This window comes from Schistocerca cancellata, chromosome 7 (assembly GCF_023864275.1).
Source record: "Schistocerca cancellata isolate TAMUIC-IGC-003103 chromosome 7, iqSchCanc2.1, whole genome shotgun sequence".
NCBI lineage: Eukaryota > Metazoa > Arthropoda > Insecta > Orthoptera > Acrididae > Schistocerca > Schistocerca cancellata.
In genome coordinates this window covers 395,113,816-395,134,677 of record NC_064632.1, presented here as the reverse complement: position 1 = coordinate 395,134,677, position 20,862 = coordinate 395,113,816, and the positions used below count along the sequence as shown (strand labels likewise).

At 37.6% G+C, this 20,862-nt stretch overlaps 1 protein-coding gene across 1 annotated transcript in view; it reads right to left on the bottom strand.

Moving 5' to 3' along the window:
• The window catches only part of LOC126092290 (uncharacterized), a 93,184-nt gene extending 72,718 nt beyond the window's left edge, over window positions 1-20,466 (bottom strand). Inside the window, exon 1 of the mRNA XM_049907809.1 lies at window positions 20,311-20,466. Within this exon, the coding sequence (XP_049763766.1) occupies window positions 20,311-20,397 (87 nt within the window). The 5' untranslated portion in view covers window positions 20,398-20,466. The remainder of the gene's footprint in view (window positions 1-20,310) is intronic.
• Between the last annotated feature and the right edge of the window lie 396 nt (window positions 20,467-20,862).

Sequence of the window (20,862 nt, the reverse complement as noted above, 5' to 3'; positions counted from 1 at the left end):
CTGGCATTCCCCAAGGAAGTGTTATAGGCCCTATATTGTTCCTGGTGTATATTAATGACATGGGAGACAATCTGAGTAGCCCTCTTAGATTATTTACGGATGATGCCGTCATTTACCGTCTTGTAAAGTCATCAGATGACCAAAATGATTTAGATAAGATATCTGTGTGGTGCAGAAAGTGGCATTTGACCCTGAATAAAGAAAACTGTGAAGTTAATCACATGAGTACTGAAAGAAATCCACTAAATTTTGATTACACGATAAGTCACACAAATCTGAAGGCTGTAAATTCAACTAAATACTTAGGGATTACAATTACAAATAACCTAAGTTGGAACGATCACACAGATAATGTTGTAGGTAGAGCAAACCAAAGACTATGATTCACTGGCAGAACACTTAGAAGATGCAACAGATCTACTAAAGAGACTGCTTACACTACGCTTGGTCACCCTATTCTGGAGTATTGCTATGGGATGTGGGATCCGTATCAGGTGGGACAGACAGATGATATTGAAAAATTTCAAAGAAGGGCAGCTCATTTTGTATTATCACAAAATAGGGCTGATAGTGCCACAGACATGATAAGTGAACTGGAGTGGCAATCATTAAAACAAAGGCATTTTTTGTTGCGACAGGATCTTCTCATGAAATTTTAACCATCAGTTTTCTCCTCCAATTGCAAAAACATTCTGTTGGCACCCACCTACATAGGGAGAAATGATCATCACGATAAAATAAGAGAAATCAGGGCTTGCACAGAAAAATTTAAGTGCTCGTTATCCCTGTGCGGCGTTCGAGAGTGAAATGGTAGAGAGATAGCTTGAAGGTGGTTCACTGAACACTCTGCCAGGCACTTAACTGTGAATAGCAGAGTAATCACGTAGACATGGATGTAGATGAACATTCACTGTTCTCCAGTTATGTAACTATGCGGTGTGGTTTCACAAGAGCCTTCATTTTCTGTTCAACTTTCTTCGTGTAGCTGTCATCTTGCAGGTCTGTTAGGTATACACTGACATCTGCACTTTACAGGCACATCCTTGTGCAACATGACTCTAGTGTTGAAAGAATACAACTGTAGTCACTGATCTGAAGGCTACCATACGATGACTATTTACGATGTTATTGCTGACTCAGGAGACCATTTAGAAAACAAGTTGTAACTTGTGACCATATCCTAATGAACATTCCATGAACCACTGTGTTCATATGTTTGATTGTTCCTCCCCTATTCCTGCATCCACACCACATTCTGACTGCTTATAGTGCCATATTTTCACCTGCTGGCAGAAAGTGAAACTATTATTTCTTCAGCATACTCCACACACACATCCTGTGATGCACCACAGCACTCAGAACACCATCTGTTTAATTACAACCACCCAGAATTTTACACTCCTCAAAAATGTTCACAGAACAGACCAACAGAATCTGACAAAGCAATAAATAGACCTGCACTGTAAGGCTTTACATTCTGATATTAAATAGTTGAACAATAGTAAACTAATCATAAACCATCCCAAACCAATAAAACTACTGAATTTGGAGTAATAATTAAAAAACCTATAGAAAGACACTTAATATCGTATAGGACTCCCACGAGCATCCTAAAGTGCTGTAACATGACATGACATGGACTTGACTAATGTCTGAAGTAGTGCTGGAAGGAACCGACACTATGAATCTTGCAGGGTTTCCCATAAATCCATAAGAGTACGAGCGGATGGAGATATCTTCTGAACAGCATGTTGGAAGGCATCCCAGATATGCTCAATAATGTTGATGTCTGGGGAGTCTGGTGGCCAGCAGAAGTGTTTAAATTCAGAAGAGTGCCCCTGGAACCATTCTTTAGCAATTCTAGACATGTGGGGTGTTGCACTGTCCTGCTGGAATTGCCCAAGTCCATCGGAATGCATGATGGGTATGAATGGATGCAAGTGATCAGACAGGATGCTTACATATGTGTCACCTGTCAGAGTCATATCTAAACATATTAGGCGCCCCATATCACTCCAACTGCATATGCCCCATACCATTACAGAGCCTCCACCAGCATGCACAGTCCCCTGCTGACATGCAGGGTCCATGGATTCATGAGGTTGTCTCCGCACTTGTACACGTCCATCCACTAGATATAATTTGAAACAAGACTTATCCAACCAGGCAACACGTTTCCAGTCATCAACACTCCAATGTCATTGTTGATGTGCCCAGGTGAGGTGCAAAGCTTTTTGTCGTGGAGTCATCAAGGGTACATGAGTGGGTCTTCGGCTCCGAAAGCCCAAATCGATGATGCCCAAATCGATGATGTTTTGTTGAATGGTTCACTTGATGACACTTGTTGATGCCCCAGCATTGATATCTGCAGCAATTTGCGGAAGGGTTACACTTCTATCATGTTGAACAATTCACTTCAGTCTTTGTTGGTCCCATTCTTGCAGAATCTTTTTCTGGTGACAGCAATGTCAGAGATTTGATGTTTTACCAGATTCCTGACATTCACGGTGCACTCGTGAAATGGTCATACAGGAAAATTCCCACTTCATCGCTACCTCAGAGATGCTGTGTCCCATTGCTCGTGCACCGACTATAATACCACATTAAAACTCACTTAAATCTTGATAACTTGCCATTGTAGCAGCAGTAACTGGTCTAACAACTGTGCCAGACACTTATTGTCTTATATAGGCATTGACACCGTACTGTACTCTGCCTGTTTACACAGGGTGTATATGCAGACAAGAAAAATAAATTCTCGGATCTCCCGGTTAAAAATGCACTTTCTCCCAGGTGAAAATACACTTTTTCTGTGTTAAGTAACATACTTTTCCTCAGAACTGTAAAACTTATCAATCCTTTGAATGATTATGGTTTTATGCACTGGTGTAGAATTTCCCACCCTTTAGAAAATGAAACTCAGTTAAAAAAAAAAAAATTAAAATTTAAAAAAAGCATATGTATTGGAGAGATCTTTGATGATCAGCAACATGTAAGCTGCATATTTTTGTATTACGGAAGTATAAATTCGAATTCCACCAAACACCACATGTTACTTTCGGAAGCGTTGAAATCGAGATTGTGATGCACTTTTGTAAGCCATTCCAAGCTCATTCACATGATACGCCAGCTGATGACAGCAGATATTCAGAGCACAGGACACGTGATGTAGTCAGCCAATAGCAATATCACTGTTAAGTAGTGCACACACACACAAATATATGAAAAGTTAATGGTTTAAATTAACATACATAGTGTCACTACAAGAAAAGCAAAGCTTCCACATATAATATTGGTTGCGAAGATTAATAAGCTTCAAAGGAAGCTAAGCTTTCAAACATAATGTTGATCTTTTTTGCACCTGTTACACTTTAAGATACATCATACAAATGTGCCAGTAAAATTGTTAATAATGACATAAATGTCTGCCCTGTCTCAAAATTTTTCTTCATGGTCGTCCTCAAAGAGTTGATTTTTAAATGAGAGTCAAACGCACTGTGATTTAAGAAATTCATCGTACATTCTCACACATACTTCATTTTGCGTAAAAGGAAATTTACTTTGAAAGTAATGCTTTTCAAACAGATATTCACAACATTTTCCTGCGACCTGTTATAAATAGATTTGTACCAGCAATTGCCAGAGAGTACCAGATAACAGCCAACACTGCGCTTGCACAGCTACAATGACGCAGGAAGCCCATATGTTTGTTATGTGTAAAACATTATGAGGGCTTACATTATGTCGTAAGAGAAACAAGACATCAGAGGATACTCCAAGAGCACTGGAATATCATGAACCATGCTACAATTCATAATTCGGCTGAGAGTGCATTTCATGTATCCTGATTTGGATGTAAATTTTCTTGGACTACCTGTATTATCTTATCTTTGGTTATTTATCATGGCATAATGCCACACATGTTAGAAGATGAAAACAGGCACTTTTTATATGCAGTGAACAGAGGAAACTAGCTAATAGTGTGGAATTAAACACTTCACTTCAAATAAATTGACTGCCTCAGCAGAAGATGAATAAAAGCCAAATTTCTTTAGCAAACTGACAAAAATAACTTCACTGTTCTGCAAGGCGATTAATGCTTGACTATCAGTATGGTGTAAATAAAATCTGAAACTAATAACATATTTTAACCTTCCATAATTATATGAATGTATTTTAATTCACTTAACAGCTACCGGCCACAGAAATCCGTTTTGTTTTCATTTGATGTGAGAGCAATAAATGAAGAAGAAACAGCGAAATCACTAAACGTAAACACAGGGCACATGGAGACTATCCACCTTCCCACTACAACTCAAACTGCTCTGTGCATCAGCCCCGTGTCAATGATATAGATACTGGTGCCTCCTCCCCCCCTCACCCCCTCTCCCTAGAGCATTTGAGGTAGGATGCCAAAAATTTAAAAAAATCGACTTTTCAAAAATATGTTCATTTTGTAGTGCACATCTTTCTGAAGAGTCTGATATAAAAAACAAACGTGTTCAAAGAAATGTAAGATGTGTTATTTGATCTGAAGTGTGCCAAAGTGCAATGCTACGTCTCTTCACATAGCTTTCTTCTATCACACGTCACTGTACTTCACTCTGTGGAATTCAAATGTGTAATATTTTGTAATGGATGCCATCAAACTATATTCAGGACAGTGGAAATTAAAATTTGCACTCCTTATTGCCTATTACCTAATAAATTGTTTTCTTGTGTGATATAAAATTAAATACAGAATACATAAAACAAGCAGACATGAGACAAGCAAAAAAGCAAGACAGTACAAATTTCTTCAATCCCTAAGTCCTAGCATTTTTTCTCTCTAATCTTGCTACAGCTTTATATAACATGCTTTCCTTTCTGCAAATGAAGCTATTACATAATCAAAGTTTGTCAAACGTTTTGCTACATGAAAAAACGAAATGGCATTGTCTAATACTGGAAAACATAATACAAATAATATCCAAGACTAAAGTCTATTCACCGAGAGCTGGGACGAAACATAAACAGTGTCACGTGAGCGACTATGCTCGTTTCCAGAGAAAGCATTCGGTGTTCACGTGATACGTAGGGGTATGGAAAATCCTTGGCGCATGCTTTGCAGCTGGCGGCGTTCGGCTGGCTGCCGAGCTGTCACAGCAGACCGTGAGAAACCTGAGCAACAATGTACGAAATAAATTTAACAATAATGTTAAAATAATGTTAAACTGAGTTCATTCTGTTGAAGCAGATTTATTTTCATTCAGGTTGCTAACAAAACGCTCCATTAAAACACAATTAATTGTTAATTTTAATAACAATACCAGTAATAATAATGAGAAAGGACGAAACAAGGTTCACTCTGTCGAACTTGAACTGTTTTCATTGAGATTTATAACAAACCGCTCCTCTCTCTCCTCTATAATGCAGTCTAATTTCCACATTTGAGTTTGCACTTTTTCTACGACATGGAGGACGCATTTGTTCGAATCCTCTGCAGTCACTGTTCTTACTGCTTCTTCTAGCAGTACTTTTACTTCCGGCATTTTGTATGTTTTGTTTTTCACTGCAACATTGCCTTTGATTCTGGCCCACACTAACTCGATGGTGTTTAATTCACAGTGGTACGGAGGAATTATGAGAACTGTTTTCCCTGCATTATTCGCCATTTCATCTATTGCGTATTCATTGTGCGCTGTTCTGTGACTTTTAACTATATCTAAAAGTTCTTTCTTCAACATACCATCTTTGAAATGGATGTTTTTAGATTTTAGCCACTCTGATATTTCATGCTTATTGGAATTCGCATTGGGAACTTTTTCTTTTCTCCGAGAATGGTACGGCGCGTTATCAAGAACAATAACTGCATTTTCCTGAAGCCAAGGAAGAACATCTTGAAACCACTTCTCGGAGGTTTCGGCGCACATCTCCTCATGATAATCTCCACTTTTTTTGGATTCGAAAGTCCACAAACATCCTTCAACGAACCCTGCTTTGCTGCCAATGTGTGCGATAATCAGACGTTTCCCTTTACCTGATGGGCCCTTGCTTCCGGTGGATAACCCGGACAGAAACGCTCGTTTTGAGGAATTTATAGTGTCATCTACCCAGACATAACTTCAGGTATGTCCTGCGTTAACCCACGTCTCGTCCAAATAGTATATGGGTCTGCCTTCATCTCGCAACCATTTAATGGTTCGAAGATAACGCCGCCTCCATAAGAAGATGTCATCCCTGTCTATTAGCATGCTATCGCGTGCACGCCAGACATATATGAAATTCATTTCTCTCAATAACTTTTAAAATGTAGTTCTCTGAAAATTGGCCAGATCTGCATCTTCATTCATGACTGTAACCACTTTGTCAATTGATGGCAATTCGTTACGAAAAAAAAATTCATGTACTTTCCTTTGTATCACATTTCTATCGAAGTCATCAACATTTTCAGAAAGTTTGTCGTAATTTTCCTTTCTTGGTAGACTTCAAAGAGTGTGTGGCCTTGTACTCACTTATCACACGATACACTGAAGAACGTCCAACACCTGTAGCTGCAGCTGTTTTCGAAACAATATCACTCATCGACTGCTCTGGATGTAAAAGTTCCGTTTTATACACATTAAGCACCATGTGCTTCTCAGAACTTAATGATTTCTTTTTTGCTCGCTTCTTTGGTGGACTCAAAACTGACACGTCGACCTTGCTCGCTGAATCCGTGGATGACTTAATAAGGACAGCCGTATGTGATGCTAATGAAATAAGTGAATATATAAAATAAGAAACCATGTGATGCTATTGGATGCACACATAAACAGTGAATGCTCAGCATGACTACAAACACATATACTTACTCTAATAATCAACAACTAGTCTTTCAAGCGTCTTTACAGATGAACATAAGATATGCTGAAATCGTCGCTGTACAACACCCACTAACGAGCTCACACCTGCAACTGAGGCGGCCACACTGACTGAGCGCCGCGCCTGCGAACCACACAATGTATTGTTCATAAAAGACAAACGGTTGCACCCATCACATTCGAACAAACTACAAAATTAAATTCATAACTTCTGAAACTTTTCTCGCTTACAACCCCACAAAAGAATTTAAAGGGAAAAAGTTTGTCGCTTACTATATTTCAGATGATGATTTGGTAAAAGTTCTATATCAGACGTGAGATTTTAATTCATTGCTTCACTATTACTGACTCTATTGGGCAGAAAATTTGCAGACGTCATCAACATATAGCACTGAAGGCAATTATAAAATTATTTTGCTGTGCAACACACATGAATATAGAGTAACGCGAAAAAACAACTTTTCCTGAAAGCTTAAATATTTCTCTTTTTGAGTGACAATAAATTTTAATGTAATGTAAATAAAGGTGTCGGAAGGTAGTTCTCGGATCACTTTATCATGTTCAGGTGCCAAATTATAAAAAACATGACTTTCATTTTTTAATTTCTGGTGCCCCAGCCTTGTACACCCCTCGACAGCAGCGCTGTGGTCACGCGCCTTGCCGTGTTTACAGTACGTCTCTTGTTTCGGTGAATGGAGTATAGTGTGGTTTCTCAATCTGTTTACATGTAGTTTGCAATTTTCTGCTAGATAAAATGAAATAGGTCAATCTACTATTGTAGCAAATTGTAATAAATTCCAAATAAATTAGACTGTTTTGGTACAAAGGGTCGTTTTTATAACACAATAGAATATAATTCATGAAGTACCAATATCAAATGCCTGTTAGGCCTACTGCAAGCAAAAAGCTGTATGTTTGGAAATAGTTTCACTTTTCATTCATATGCTCCAGTTTCTCGAGCATGATATCCAAAAATAGTAGTATGAAATTTTTATATAAATTTGAAATCATCATATTCTTCCATACTTTGTGTGATGTCCCCATTTCTTCTGCTTCCTCATTCTAACAAAAAATCTTGTCTTCATTAATCCTGTAACTATTGCTGTCAGTGTCATATTCTCCAGTTAGGCATTATTAGGTGTTTGTACAACACATTTTCTGCACTACTCCAAGAATACAACTTAGGCAGCTGTTACCAGTGTCTGTACAACTGCCCCTTACTAGTGTAGTGGTTTGGCCAAAAATTTTCTGTCAAAATTTCATTTTCTTGGATGCACCGAGAAGATAATATGTAATCTTTCTTATTTTTTATTCCTGTTAGTCATTTATTCCCACTCTGGTAGTCTGAATCTATGGACTTTGCTGGTAATTATAACAACGCTGATCATTCACAAACCCAGTCAACACATAAACAAACAGCAATCAGCATTCACCTGTTCGCCTTTATTCCACTGAGCTCGTATAGCCCCGTCCCCTTCTGTCTGCAGGAAAGTTTATTTCTAGATGTGATGGAGATTCCCTGGCAGAGACATGCATGCATCCAAAAATCAACTTATGATTAATCCAGAAATAAACTCAGAATATGATCAAACAGCAACAGGGACGTGTTTCAAAATCATAAGAATGATTGATAGACCAACATGTGCTGGATATTAGGCGCTTTGTGAGACAAGGTCTTTTTTCCTCAAGAATATGAATTTGGCGACCGACCCGACCCCCCCCCCCTCCCTGTAATTGCCACACAGGGCAGATAACTCGGTTTTCCCCCAGTGAATCTAGTAGGTTGCGCGTTCCAGTAAAATTTTTCCAAGTAGCATCTTGCTGCTTGCTGCTACTGCTTATACAGCTAACAGCTACAGTTCTGTAGCCAGAAGTGGGAGAAGATGCAACACATGCCCGACTCAACTGCGCACATGCATGAGCCTGTTCACAACTGCTCAAACGAATCTAACGTATACAACACTCACCAGAGGCAATTTGTTGTTATGAAGCATTCCATAGTCTCCCTAAAGCCTTTGACACATTTTGCTGGTGGCCGACACTTGTATGAGCACTGTGTTTTGTTGTTGGATATGGCACCTTTTTTTTCTGCATTCATACTTTAATGCTGCAGTATTATTCTGCAGGAGTGGGGTACAGTGATATCCTTTGTTAGAGTATTGTTTATTACCAGTCAAAATTACAAAAATTTAACTGAAATCTAAAACAAAAAATTCCAGCGATCCTAAAAAATTCCTGTGTTTTTCCTAGTTTTCTCCCAGATGAAAAAATTCCTGGGTTTTTCTGGATCTCCCAGTTATCCCGTGTCATATAAACTCTGTTACATACCTCTGTATATGAATACACATGCCTATACCAGATTCTTTGGCACTTCAGTGTTTGAGAAAAGATATAAAAATAAGAGATATCCAGTGTAAAATTAAAGTCATTACCACTTTAAAATCCTCAAATTTAAGAAGTTCCCATTCAGCAAAAACTCTATAAATACATAAACTAAAGATTAGAGTTCAACGCAAAAACAAAGAAAAATTTAATCAACAAACATAAAATAAACACCAGTCTAAGATGAAGAACTTCATATCATCCCACAAGACAATACTTTTATTAAAATACATAAACAAAATAAAATGAAGAAAAATTCACATTTCAAACTAAGAATGTTTAAAAAATAAAAGATGATATTCATGCAAATAACCAAGAGAAGAATATATACCACCATAATAAGAAATATGTTGAGACCAAGAATACATATACAATGTACAAACAGCTCTAAAAGAAATTAATACTACAAATCTAAAAGAAGATCATGGTATAAATCTATTTAATAAACCTAATTTACCTGCTAAATTTAAAGAATAGGGAGTATCTATAGTTAATTATCTCAAAAGGAACCATCAAAGTGCTACACTAGATTAATTGGATCCTTATTAACCAATAAACTTCATCTACCACAACGTTCAAAAATCAATGAAAATAATCCATTTTTGAAAATATAATGTAATTGAGTTGATAAAAAAATCTACTCATCACGTGGCTGCAAAAGGAAATACATATAAAAGTTAAGGAAATGTGCAAGCTTTAGAGTTAGTGGCTCCTTCCTCTGACAGAAGGGTTGAAGGTAAAGGAAGAGGGATAATGGGAAAGGGCTGGTGAGGTTTAGGGAATGGGGAAAGTTACAGAGAAGCCACCCAGAACGCTAGGTCAGGGAACACATAATGGACAGGAGTCTTCCCTTCTCATCCCATCCGGTAAGTCTCCCCTGAGCCAGGGTTCTTGATGACTTTTCTGTAACTCGCCCCATATCCTAAATCTCACCAGTCCTTTTTGGTTATTTCTCTTCGTTTCCTTCAACCCTTCTGCCAGAAGATGGAGCCACAAGCTCTGAAAGCTTGCACAAGAGCCAGTAGCTCTGAAGGCTTGCACATTTTCTTAACTTTTATATGTGTTTTCTCCTGCCATCACATGGTAGTAGATTTTTTATCCACCCATACATTCATAAATCATATTTAATAAACAAAATAAACCAGAAGAACAGAAACCATAACCAACTATTAAAGACAGTGAGTCTGTAGAGACCTACCAATTTATAGTTATTAAACTAACAGTAACCATCCTCATATGAGTAACAGAAGAACAAGCAATTAAAGGCTTTAAATCAACCTTAAACAAATAATTTTTTAAACAAATAATTCTAACAATTAACCACCTAGTACACCTAAAGACAAACAAAGCAATTAAACTTTACATTCAAATAAAAAATAAACTTAATTACATGAAAAGTACCATATCCACCTAGTTTCAGTAAAACACTGGCAAGGATTAGACTACGAGAAATTGGAGCCTCTACAAGAACCTTGGGAAATCAAAGATGAACTAAAAATATTGGTGTCTTTACTAAAAATGCTAAAATTATGAAAATATAAGATGATAAGTATCAAAATCAGATAATAAAGGAAATTAAATATATCACGAAAGTCATAAACTTAAATACAAGTAATAACTATGGCAAACCAGCAATTACAGTACAAAAAATTGAAAAGACATCAGTCTGTATCCATTCATGTGATAACTTCAACCTAGAATGAAAAGTAAAGTAGGAAACAATCTACCCTCAAAAAAATATAAAAAGATAATAATCTTACTCTAGCAACTGAACAATATGATATAATTGTTTAAATTAAAACTACAATGCCAAAAATGCTAGAATGGTAAAAAGCTAAATAAATTGAGTCTTGAACAGAACTAGATTGATAAGAAGATAAATAAACTGATTCTTGAGCACTAATCACTAAACAGCAAATTCAAAACTAAACTGAGTTAAATTAAAAGAAAAATTATCAATAACAAAAAATATCCAATTATATTTAATTCACCACAACAATAAACACAAATTACAAAAATAAAACTAGACAGGAACATTAAAGGGCTGCATTACATTCACTTATGAGTGGAACATTTTACCCATGGACACGGACAATGTTACAGTTGTGTTGAACAGGTAGGATTATGTTCAAAAGATCAGTGTTTACTATTTGATTCAGCATATCGCAGGATCAGTGCTAGCCCAACAAAACAAATTATGGAAATGACTGACAGTCTCCTGGAGAAAAGTTCCTGTTCTAGAGTATTAATTCTTATTGTGCTGTCCCCTAGCACATATAGCCTTCCAAAGGCCCAAAAGGAAGGGATGCCTCTTAGACTGATTGTGAGTAGCACTGGTGCTCTGACATATCATGCAACAAAACACTGTGCTATCCTGTATAACCCACTAGTATATTAGTTTGAGCATCACATTAAGAACTTGGCAGCTTTCTTACATTGATTACAGGGAATGCATCTGAATGACTCTGATACGTTTACAAGTTCGGATGCTGTCTCTCTCTTCACTCATGTTCCTCTGTCAGATTTATTATTGTTAAATGAGGTTAGGTTTGGTGTTGAATCAACAAATCTACTCCGTCAACTGTTGACGGGTGGAGAGATGACCTCACAGTCAGATATATTCTGTGTAAACAAGTTATATTGGCCACTGATGCATCATATATACGGATCATGATAACCCCTTTAAAATTAACTAAGGCCTAAAGATGGTGCAGTGAAGTGCCAGAACTGGTAGCTCCACAATAAATGACAGCACAAGGATGGCTGTAGGTATTTCACTGTTTTACAATAGTGAACAGCCGTAGTCCCCCAGACCTCCAGTCAAAAGGATGGACATACAAAAAATAACTTCTGATGTGTTTACACTGTGTGTGTGTGTGTGTGTGTGTGTGTGTGTGTTTGTGTGTGTGTGTGTGTGTGTGTGCCCCCCTCTTTCTGGAAATGATCTGCCTACTGATGTTATAAATTCCTTTGCACAGCACCTCTATTTATTTGCACATTATGAGGTATCTCAAGCACATTGATCTCTACATCAACCAGATTGGATACCAAAAAATTGATTACACACAACTCAACTTGCCCTTTTGTCACACGACATTCTGAAAGCCATGGATCAGGACAATCATATACCTGTACTATTTCCTGATTTTCAAAAAGTATTTTATTCAGTATCAGACCAACATTTTTTAACAAAAGTACTGTCATCAGGGATATCAAAATTTTTGAATGGATTGAAGATTCCATGATAGGGAGGATGCAGCATGTTAACTTGGATAAAAAGTCATTGACAGATGTAAAAGCAGCTACAGGTATGTTTAAGGGATGTGCTCAAGTCGTAAATCAAAGTCCTCACAGAAAATATTAATAGAAATCTCAGGCTTTTTGCAGATAATGCAGTTGTCTTTAATGAGGTACTGTTTGAAAAACACTGGACAAAAATTCAGTTATATCTTGATAAGATTTCCAAGTCGTGCAAAGATTGGCAACTTGCTTCAAACATTCAGACATGTAAAATTGTGCACTTCAAAACATGCAAAAATGTAATATACCATGATGAAAATATCAATGACTCTTTATCAGTCACATCATACAAATATACAAGTGTTAATCACAGGTGAAGCAGATGATAAGACTTCATTTCATTGGTAGTATACTGGGAAAATGTAATCAATCAACTCATGAGATTGCTTAAAAATTTTTTATGTGACCTATCCTAGAATACTGCTCAACTGTGTGGGACCCTTGCCAAGTATAATTAACTAGAGATACTGAAGGTAAACAAAGAAGGACAGCATGAATGGTCACAAATTTGTTTCACGCACAGGAGAGCACCATGGAAATGCTGGAAAATATGAACTTACATGCTTATAAAAATGGATACCAACTGTGGCCCTCAAGCACACTAACCAAGTTTCAAAGACTGGTATTAAGTGAAAAATCTATGGATATACACCTGACTCCTATTATTTCCCCATAAGGATTGTGAAGACAAGACCCAAATAATTACCATATGTATAGAGGCATTTAAGCAGTCATTCTTGCCACACTTCGTATGTGAATAGAACAAGAAGACAACTTAATAAGTGGTACAATGGGAACTAACCTTTGTCGCACACATCACAGTGGTTTGCTGGTTAGAGTAGAGCTCCAGCCTCCTTAGAGAATGGAGTGAGCAGCAGTAGCACTACCTTATTGTTTGTACACAGACTGTGTACTTCATTTAGTTTGGTGTTATTCTTACTGGCTCCCAAGCAGAAGTGAACAGTATCCATTTTTAGCAGTATTTTGTATTTCTATTCATTTCTGTTGTAATGCATGAATTTTTCAGTCACTTGTGTTGAGTGAGTTCAGTATCCTAGGTTATGGTTATATTGCCTGTGGTTCAGGCAATAATTGATTACACTTGGATAGGGAATGCACTCATTGTGTAAGGATGCATGGGGAATTGGCTGTTGACCATAAACAGCTGGAAGCTGGGGTTGGTGACAGTTATCATGCTTCAGACTGCTGCCCTGAGCTGCAGTGACATAGGGGCATCTGAGATGAATGCTTTAGCATCTCTGGAGCCTTTAGCATTCCCTGGAATCCCTGATGCTATTGCTTCAACCTGCACATACCGGCTGGTCAACATTTACCTGATTGTGATTGGCAAACACTGGTGGGGTCGTGAATCTGTGAGCACAAGGAAAAACTGGATACCAGCCACAAGGTTGTCCCCTTACATCTTAAAAACATGTTTGAAGTATCACCTGTTGAAGAAGGTACATCTGATCAGCATGGGATGCTTTGCCTGTTGGGACAGTGGACAATCACCCTGAGAGGTTTAGACAAGTACAGGGGATGGGTCTGTTTGTCACAGAGAGCTCCAGTGTTCAGCAATTGATGGAGTGACCCTCAGGAAAATAGTGGGAATTTCAGGAAAAAAACCTTATGTCTATTCTATTTATGGGGGTCAAGCAGAGCTATCTTTTTCCAGTATCATTCCCAGAACCAATCATGTTCCTCTGGTTTGGACCAAAGTAGAAAGTTTAAACCAGAGGCTTGGATGATTCTATGACAGTATCAGATGCAAATATCTCAACCTCTGCTATCTAGTGGATATTTGTAGGGTTCCCATGACAAGGTCAAGCATGCCCTACACACAGAAAGTGGCAGACAGGTAAGTGCTAAGCAAAGTTGTGAAGGATGGAAAATACCCGCCATGGTTCAACAGCCTTGTTAGAAAACTGCTACAAAAGCAAAGAGAGCTCACTGCAAATTGAAATGTAGCAAAAACCTCACACACACACACACACATGGTACAACAGCCTTGTTAGAAAACTGCTACAAAAGCAAAGAGAGCTCACTGCAAATTGAAATGTAGCAAAAACCTCACACACACACACAGGAAGAAGAAAAAATTACAGGAAGCCAACTTTAGCACAAGGAAAGCCATGCATGAAGTGTCCAGCAAATTCAAAAGTAAAATTCTATCTACCAACTTGACACACAATCCTAACAGGTTTTGGTCCTATGTTAACTCACTAAATAGATCAAAGTGGTTTGTCCAGACACTCTCTAGCTCACAGTGGCACTGAGACAGAGGACAACACAGAAAAGGTTGAAATATTCACATTAAATGTCTTTCTCTAAAACTGTTTCACAGACAAAGATCACACTGCAGTGCCTCCATTAATTCATTTCACAAAGGACAAAATGACTGACACTGAAATAAGTGACAATCAGATAGAAAAGCAACTAAACTGCTCAACAGGGGGAAGGCCACTGGACCTTATAGAATACCAATATGATTCTACATAGAGTATGTCCTCAAGAATGGAAAAAAGCACATGTTATTCCCATTTCCAAGAAGGGTTATCAATCACATGCTCTGAACTACAGGTCTATATCTCTAACATCAGCCATTTACAGCATTTTGGAACACATTTTATGCTCACATATTATGACAGTTCTGAAGGCCAAAAGTCTCTTTAGGAACCAACATGGGTGCTGAAAACAATGATCATGTGAAATATGGCTCATTGTGTTCATGCACGAGACCCAGAAAGCACTACATAAAGTTTCCCAGGTAGATGCTATGTTCCTTGACTTCTGGATGACATTCAATACATTTCCACACTGCCACCTAATGAACAATCTACAACTGTGTGACTGACTTGAAGAGTTTCCAGCAAACATAACACAGAAGGTCACTCTGAACAGACAGAAGTCTCCAGATACAAAAGTAACTTCAGGATTGCCCCAGGGGAGTGTTACAGAATCATTACTTTTCAAACTATACACAAATGATTTGGTAGCTAACATTGGAAATGCCATTATGCTTTTTGTGAATGATGCTGTTGTACAAAAGGAGGTCACAAGGCTAGAAAATTGTAGCAATATGTAGAAATACCTGCAGAGGATCGACACTTGGTGCAGGGAGTGGCAATTGACCCTCAAAATAAACAAATATAATGTATTTCAAATACATAGGCAGGGGGACCCTTTATTGTATGATTACACAATTGCAGAACATCACTGGAAGCAGTTACTTGCATAAAATATCCAGGAGTAAGTGTATAAAGTGATATGAAGTGGAATAACCACATCAAATCAACTGCAAGTAAAGCAGATGGCAGGCTGTGATTCACGGCAGGGATCCTTAGGAATGTAATCCATCAACAAAGGAAGTAGCTTACAAAATACTCATTCAATCATCACTTGAATACTGCTTCTCAGTATGAGATCCTTACAGATAGGACTAACAGATGAAACAAAGAAGATCCAGAGAAGAGCAGCATGTTTCATAACAGGTTCATTTAGTAAGAGTTCTTGCCATGTCATACTAATCAGTCTCAGGCTTTCAATGACTTTCTTCATCATTGCTGTCACGAGATATTTCAGTGAGCTATTAGGCACAGCCTATTGAAATATCTCCTGACAAAGACAATGGAGGTCAAATTTAACATGGCAAGAACTCTGTGAAGAATATGTCCAGTTTAATTCTACCCTAAAAATATTCTTATTATGAAGAGCATTCAATAAGTAATGCAATACATTTTTATTCTGAAAGCAGGTTGGTTTTATTCAGGATTCTGATACACCATATTATTCCTTACTCTTTTGTCTGCAGAATTTTATTTTTCAACATAATCTTCATTAAATGCAATGGCCTTACACCACTTTATTGGGAGGGCCACACGGAACAACTCTACCGGTTGATGTTGCAGCCGATGTCTTGCTGCATTAGTAACTCCCATCATCCATGTACTGCTCCCTGCAGAGTGCATCTTTCATTGGACCAACCACAAGAAAGTCAGAAGGTGCAATATCTAGGCTGCAGGGTGGATGAGGAAGAACAGTCCAATGAAGTTTTGTGAGCTGCTCTTGGTTGCACAGACTTGTGTAAGGCCTTGCACTATCATGGAATGCCAATCTGCTAAGGATAGCACAAACACTTCCCAGTTGATTGTTGCATGATGAGGGATGGCATCAAACAGAATAACCCCTTCAGAGTCCCAGAAGGCTGTCGGCATGACTTTACTAATGTAGGGTGTGGGTTAGAACTTTTCCTTCAGAGGAGAGTGGCTGTGGCACTATTCCTTGGATTGCTGTTTTGTTTCCACTTCAAAGTAATGAATGCATGTTCCATCACCTGTGATGATGTTCAACAAAAAATGTCACAATAAGCCTTGTAACATACAAGCAATTACACACAACAAATGGTCCTTTGTTGCTCTTTAAGGTCTTCTGTTAGGTGGTGAAGAAGCCAGCAAGCACACTCCTTTGAGTACCCCAAAAGGTGGATGACTGTGTTAGCCTACCAACAGAGATGTCTAATTGTGCAGCAAGGTGTTAGATTGTGATATGTCAATAACCTTGAATGAGAGAGTCCGGATGTTCTGCCACTGCAGGAGTCACAGATATGTGCAGATGGCTGGCACATGGGACATCAGACATGTTTGCGTGACCTTGAAATGATGACACATGCCTCACCCAGTGACCTAGAATGCTTTTCGACACCGCCAGGTCTCCATAGAAAATGTCTATAAATATTTGTGATGCTCCACCAAAAGAAACTCAATGACAGCTCTCCACCTGGGACACACCTCAATTACAGACGCCAATTTTGAAGACTATGTATAGTGCCACCACCTATTTGAACTTCATACAACTATAGGGGCTGAACTAGGAATATTTCATGATTTTCCACAACAAATTCCACATATTTCCTATTGAAACTGGCTGAGAAAAAAAAGATGTGTTGCATTACTTATTGGGTACCTCTTATACACTATGAATCCAGTTTTCATCTGCAACATATCAGGGCAATTACAGTGGAAGTTCAAAGAAATGGTCGCTAACACCTAAGATCAATAAACCTTGGGCCTGGTACACAGAGACTTATTTAATAGAGAGAGCTAGCTCTAATTATGACTTAAAGGAATACTACAAACAATGTTGCAGAATTCTTCAGTATGCCATCATGGAGGCTGCAACCATGTACTAAACACAATAAGTCAAATCTTCCAAGAAAACATCAAGGGCAATTTAGAGCATTAATAAGCATAAAATGAAGGCACATGATATTTAGTTCCCTGAAGATAGCAGCTTTGAAAGAGATGATGTTAAATTCATGAGTATTTCATTAAATTCAGTTAATTTTTCCTAAGCCACTGAAGACAATCCATTAGACTCACGTATCCAGAAATTTCATAATTCACCACCATTAGCTCCCCAGACAAAAAATTAGTTGCTCCAGTGCTCACACACATATGAATCATTAAGCCTTTGCAGATGGTGCAGCAATTGAGCATGTACTGCCTCTACATGAGCCTCAGGAAGTAGTGTCAGTGAGACCTTTTTGTTTCAAGTTTACAACACCTCATGAGAATGTCAGGTGACAGAATTCCCCAGAAGAATCCTGAACTACAAGACAAATGGGAAAAGAGATACTGGAAGACCTCAAAATAGATGAGGATGATTTTGTTTGTGAATCTGGAACAGGCAACAGGCTAAACCTTGAAAAGAAGATGCCAGTGTACCGTATTTACTCGAATCTAAGCCGCACTTTTTTCTTTTTTCTTTTTTTTTTTTTTTTCTTTTTTTTAATCCAAAAAACCGCCTGCGGCTTAGAATCGAGTGCAAAGTAAGTGAAGTTCTGAAAAATGTTGGTAGGTGCCGCCACAACTAACTTCTGCCGTCGAATATATGTAGCACTACACAGGCATGCTTTGCAGGCACAAAGATTAATACTGGCGCCAAAACCTCTGCGTCAGTAAATAAATTTAAAAAAAGGTGGAAAACGAGCTTTTTTTCTCCACCCCGAGTTTCAACCACTGCATTTTCATACATTATCCAACGAAGTAAATACATATTCCATATTGTTCATCTTCGAATGTAGCAGCATTTCAATGTACTACGAAAATCCGACTGGCAAAACCGTTTGGGATGTTTGTCAATATGGCCAACTCTACGTTCTGAATTTTTTCCTACCTAAGAGAAGACATGGTTGGTAATAGGAACTTTTATGAATTGTGAATCACATGCAGTATTCTCTTCACCATAAGAATAACACGAATATAAACATTTTGCCATGTATTCTTTGTGTGCTGCTATCTCATTTAAATCCTGACTGCCTAATAAACTATGAAACTAGAGCGTGACAACAGCAAACGTGGAAGAATATACATATCATGTCATGTTCATTTTCATATTATTCTTATGCCTAATAGTGATACAGTCAGAAATGAAGCACGGCAATTAACTAGATTTTTAAATCTAAGATGACTCTAATTAATGTGCAGAATGTAATGTACTACAGAGGCGTCTGCAAAGATTTTCAAACAGAAAAAAATTTTCACTAGACTCTCGTTCAGAACATCTTCTATCATACGCAGTCTATTATTTGGTTCTTGTTGATCATTATCAAAGAAAGCAGCAGTGTAAGTAACAACAAATAGCAGTCTCTTGCCATTGTTTCGCTAATTAGACGATTCCTCTCCCTTTTTTTTAAAATTTATTTATTTATTTATTTATTGTAAACAGCGTTAGCATGCACAAAAGCAAGCCATGCCGTGAGAGGCGACAGGTCGTAAACGCTCATTATCAGAATGCAACAAACAATGCATGACACAGTGCAATAGGGCCGAATGCATTTTCAGCTTGGAGTGACGTAAACATCTATAACAAAGAGAACGGCACTTATCAGACTCAAATTTCAGGCGCAGCTTAGATACGGGAAATTTTTTTTTTCCTTTATTTCGAGTCTCATTTTTCAGATGCGGCTTAGATTCGAATGCGGCTTAGATTCGAGTAAATGCAGTACACATTTCAGGCAGTGGGCAGTGGAAAATTGAATAAGGCTTTGTTTTGAAGTATTAAATAAAGAACAGCAGCTGAGTAGTTTAAGGGAAACAGCAGTTGCTCTCGAAAAAAAATAGTTTTATCTCCCAAATTACATATATAAAATGATCTAGAAGTAACTCCCACAGTTGTCTGTGCGAGCAGACTAGCATTAGTCATAATCTGATGTTAGTATATATTATATAAGTTGCCAACATTGTCTTCTTCTGCCTGCTAATTTACAATTTGTCTTGTTCCACATCCCTGGAGACTCTCTTTCATGATTGGATTCACAGTACATGATGTATGAATAAATGAATCAAAGGTAAAATCAAACAGTGGAAAATCCAGGATAGAATAAAGACAATATTATGACAAGGGTAGAGTACTACTGACCATATAGTGGAGATGTTGTGTCACAGGTAGGCAGAACAAAAACACTGCTAAACAAGATAAACTTTTCTTGAAATTTCTTCATAATTCTGTGACATGTGGTGACAATAACACAAAAAGTAGAATGAAAGCTTCCATCTGACAACAAATTAAATTATTATTTGTGATAAAGAGATGTAGATGTGGCATGTATACTAGTTTGATTAAGTTGACTGCCCACTATGCTTCATGTAATTTGATCTTTTTTCTTTGATCTATATTCATGATAAATACTATCCCAAATTTCTTTAAAAGGGCATGCTAAATACACACCAGCAATATATACACACTGAAATATTATTCATGATTTGATTACTGTCTATTTATTTACCTGGCAACTTGTAACATTTGATGTGGCTGGCATTGACTGGCAGCGAACAGATTTTCTTATATTTTTTCTCTTGTTGTAAGCTGCCATATTAGACAGATCTTCTCTACTATTCCATACATTTTGACTGTCTAATACAGGACCCGCACTGTGGCAGCCAGCCCTGTTACAAAATGACAGCCAAATTGTGTTTTCTTGTTTAAAAAAATACAGATGTAAAAAGCACACACTTCAAAGTTGAGATTTTATTATATTATCCTCTCAAATGAAATTTGGTGGAGGCAGCAAATGCAATAATGTACACAGTTAACTGTCACAAAATAAAGTCCTATTCCAGTTTTTGACTCATGTTAAATGTGGAGATAGAAACAGTAATGTAACTTACATTACACCTTAGCCATTTACAAGCAAATTACAGGGGAATTTAGTTGGATAGTTATATGTTGCAGGTAACACATCAAACTTAGACATTAAGATGTTTATATAACAGCTATGTTTACATAATTAAAATTTATATTTTGTTGCATACCCACAAAGTACAAATCTGTATTTGCT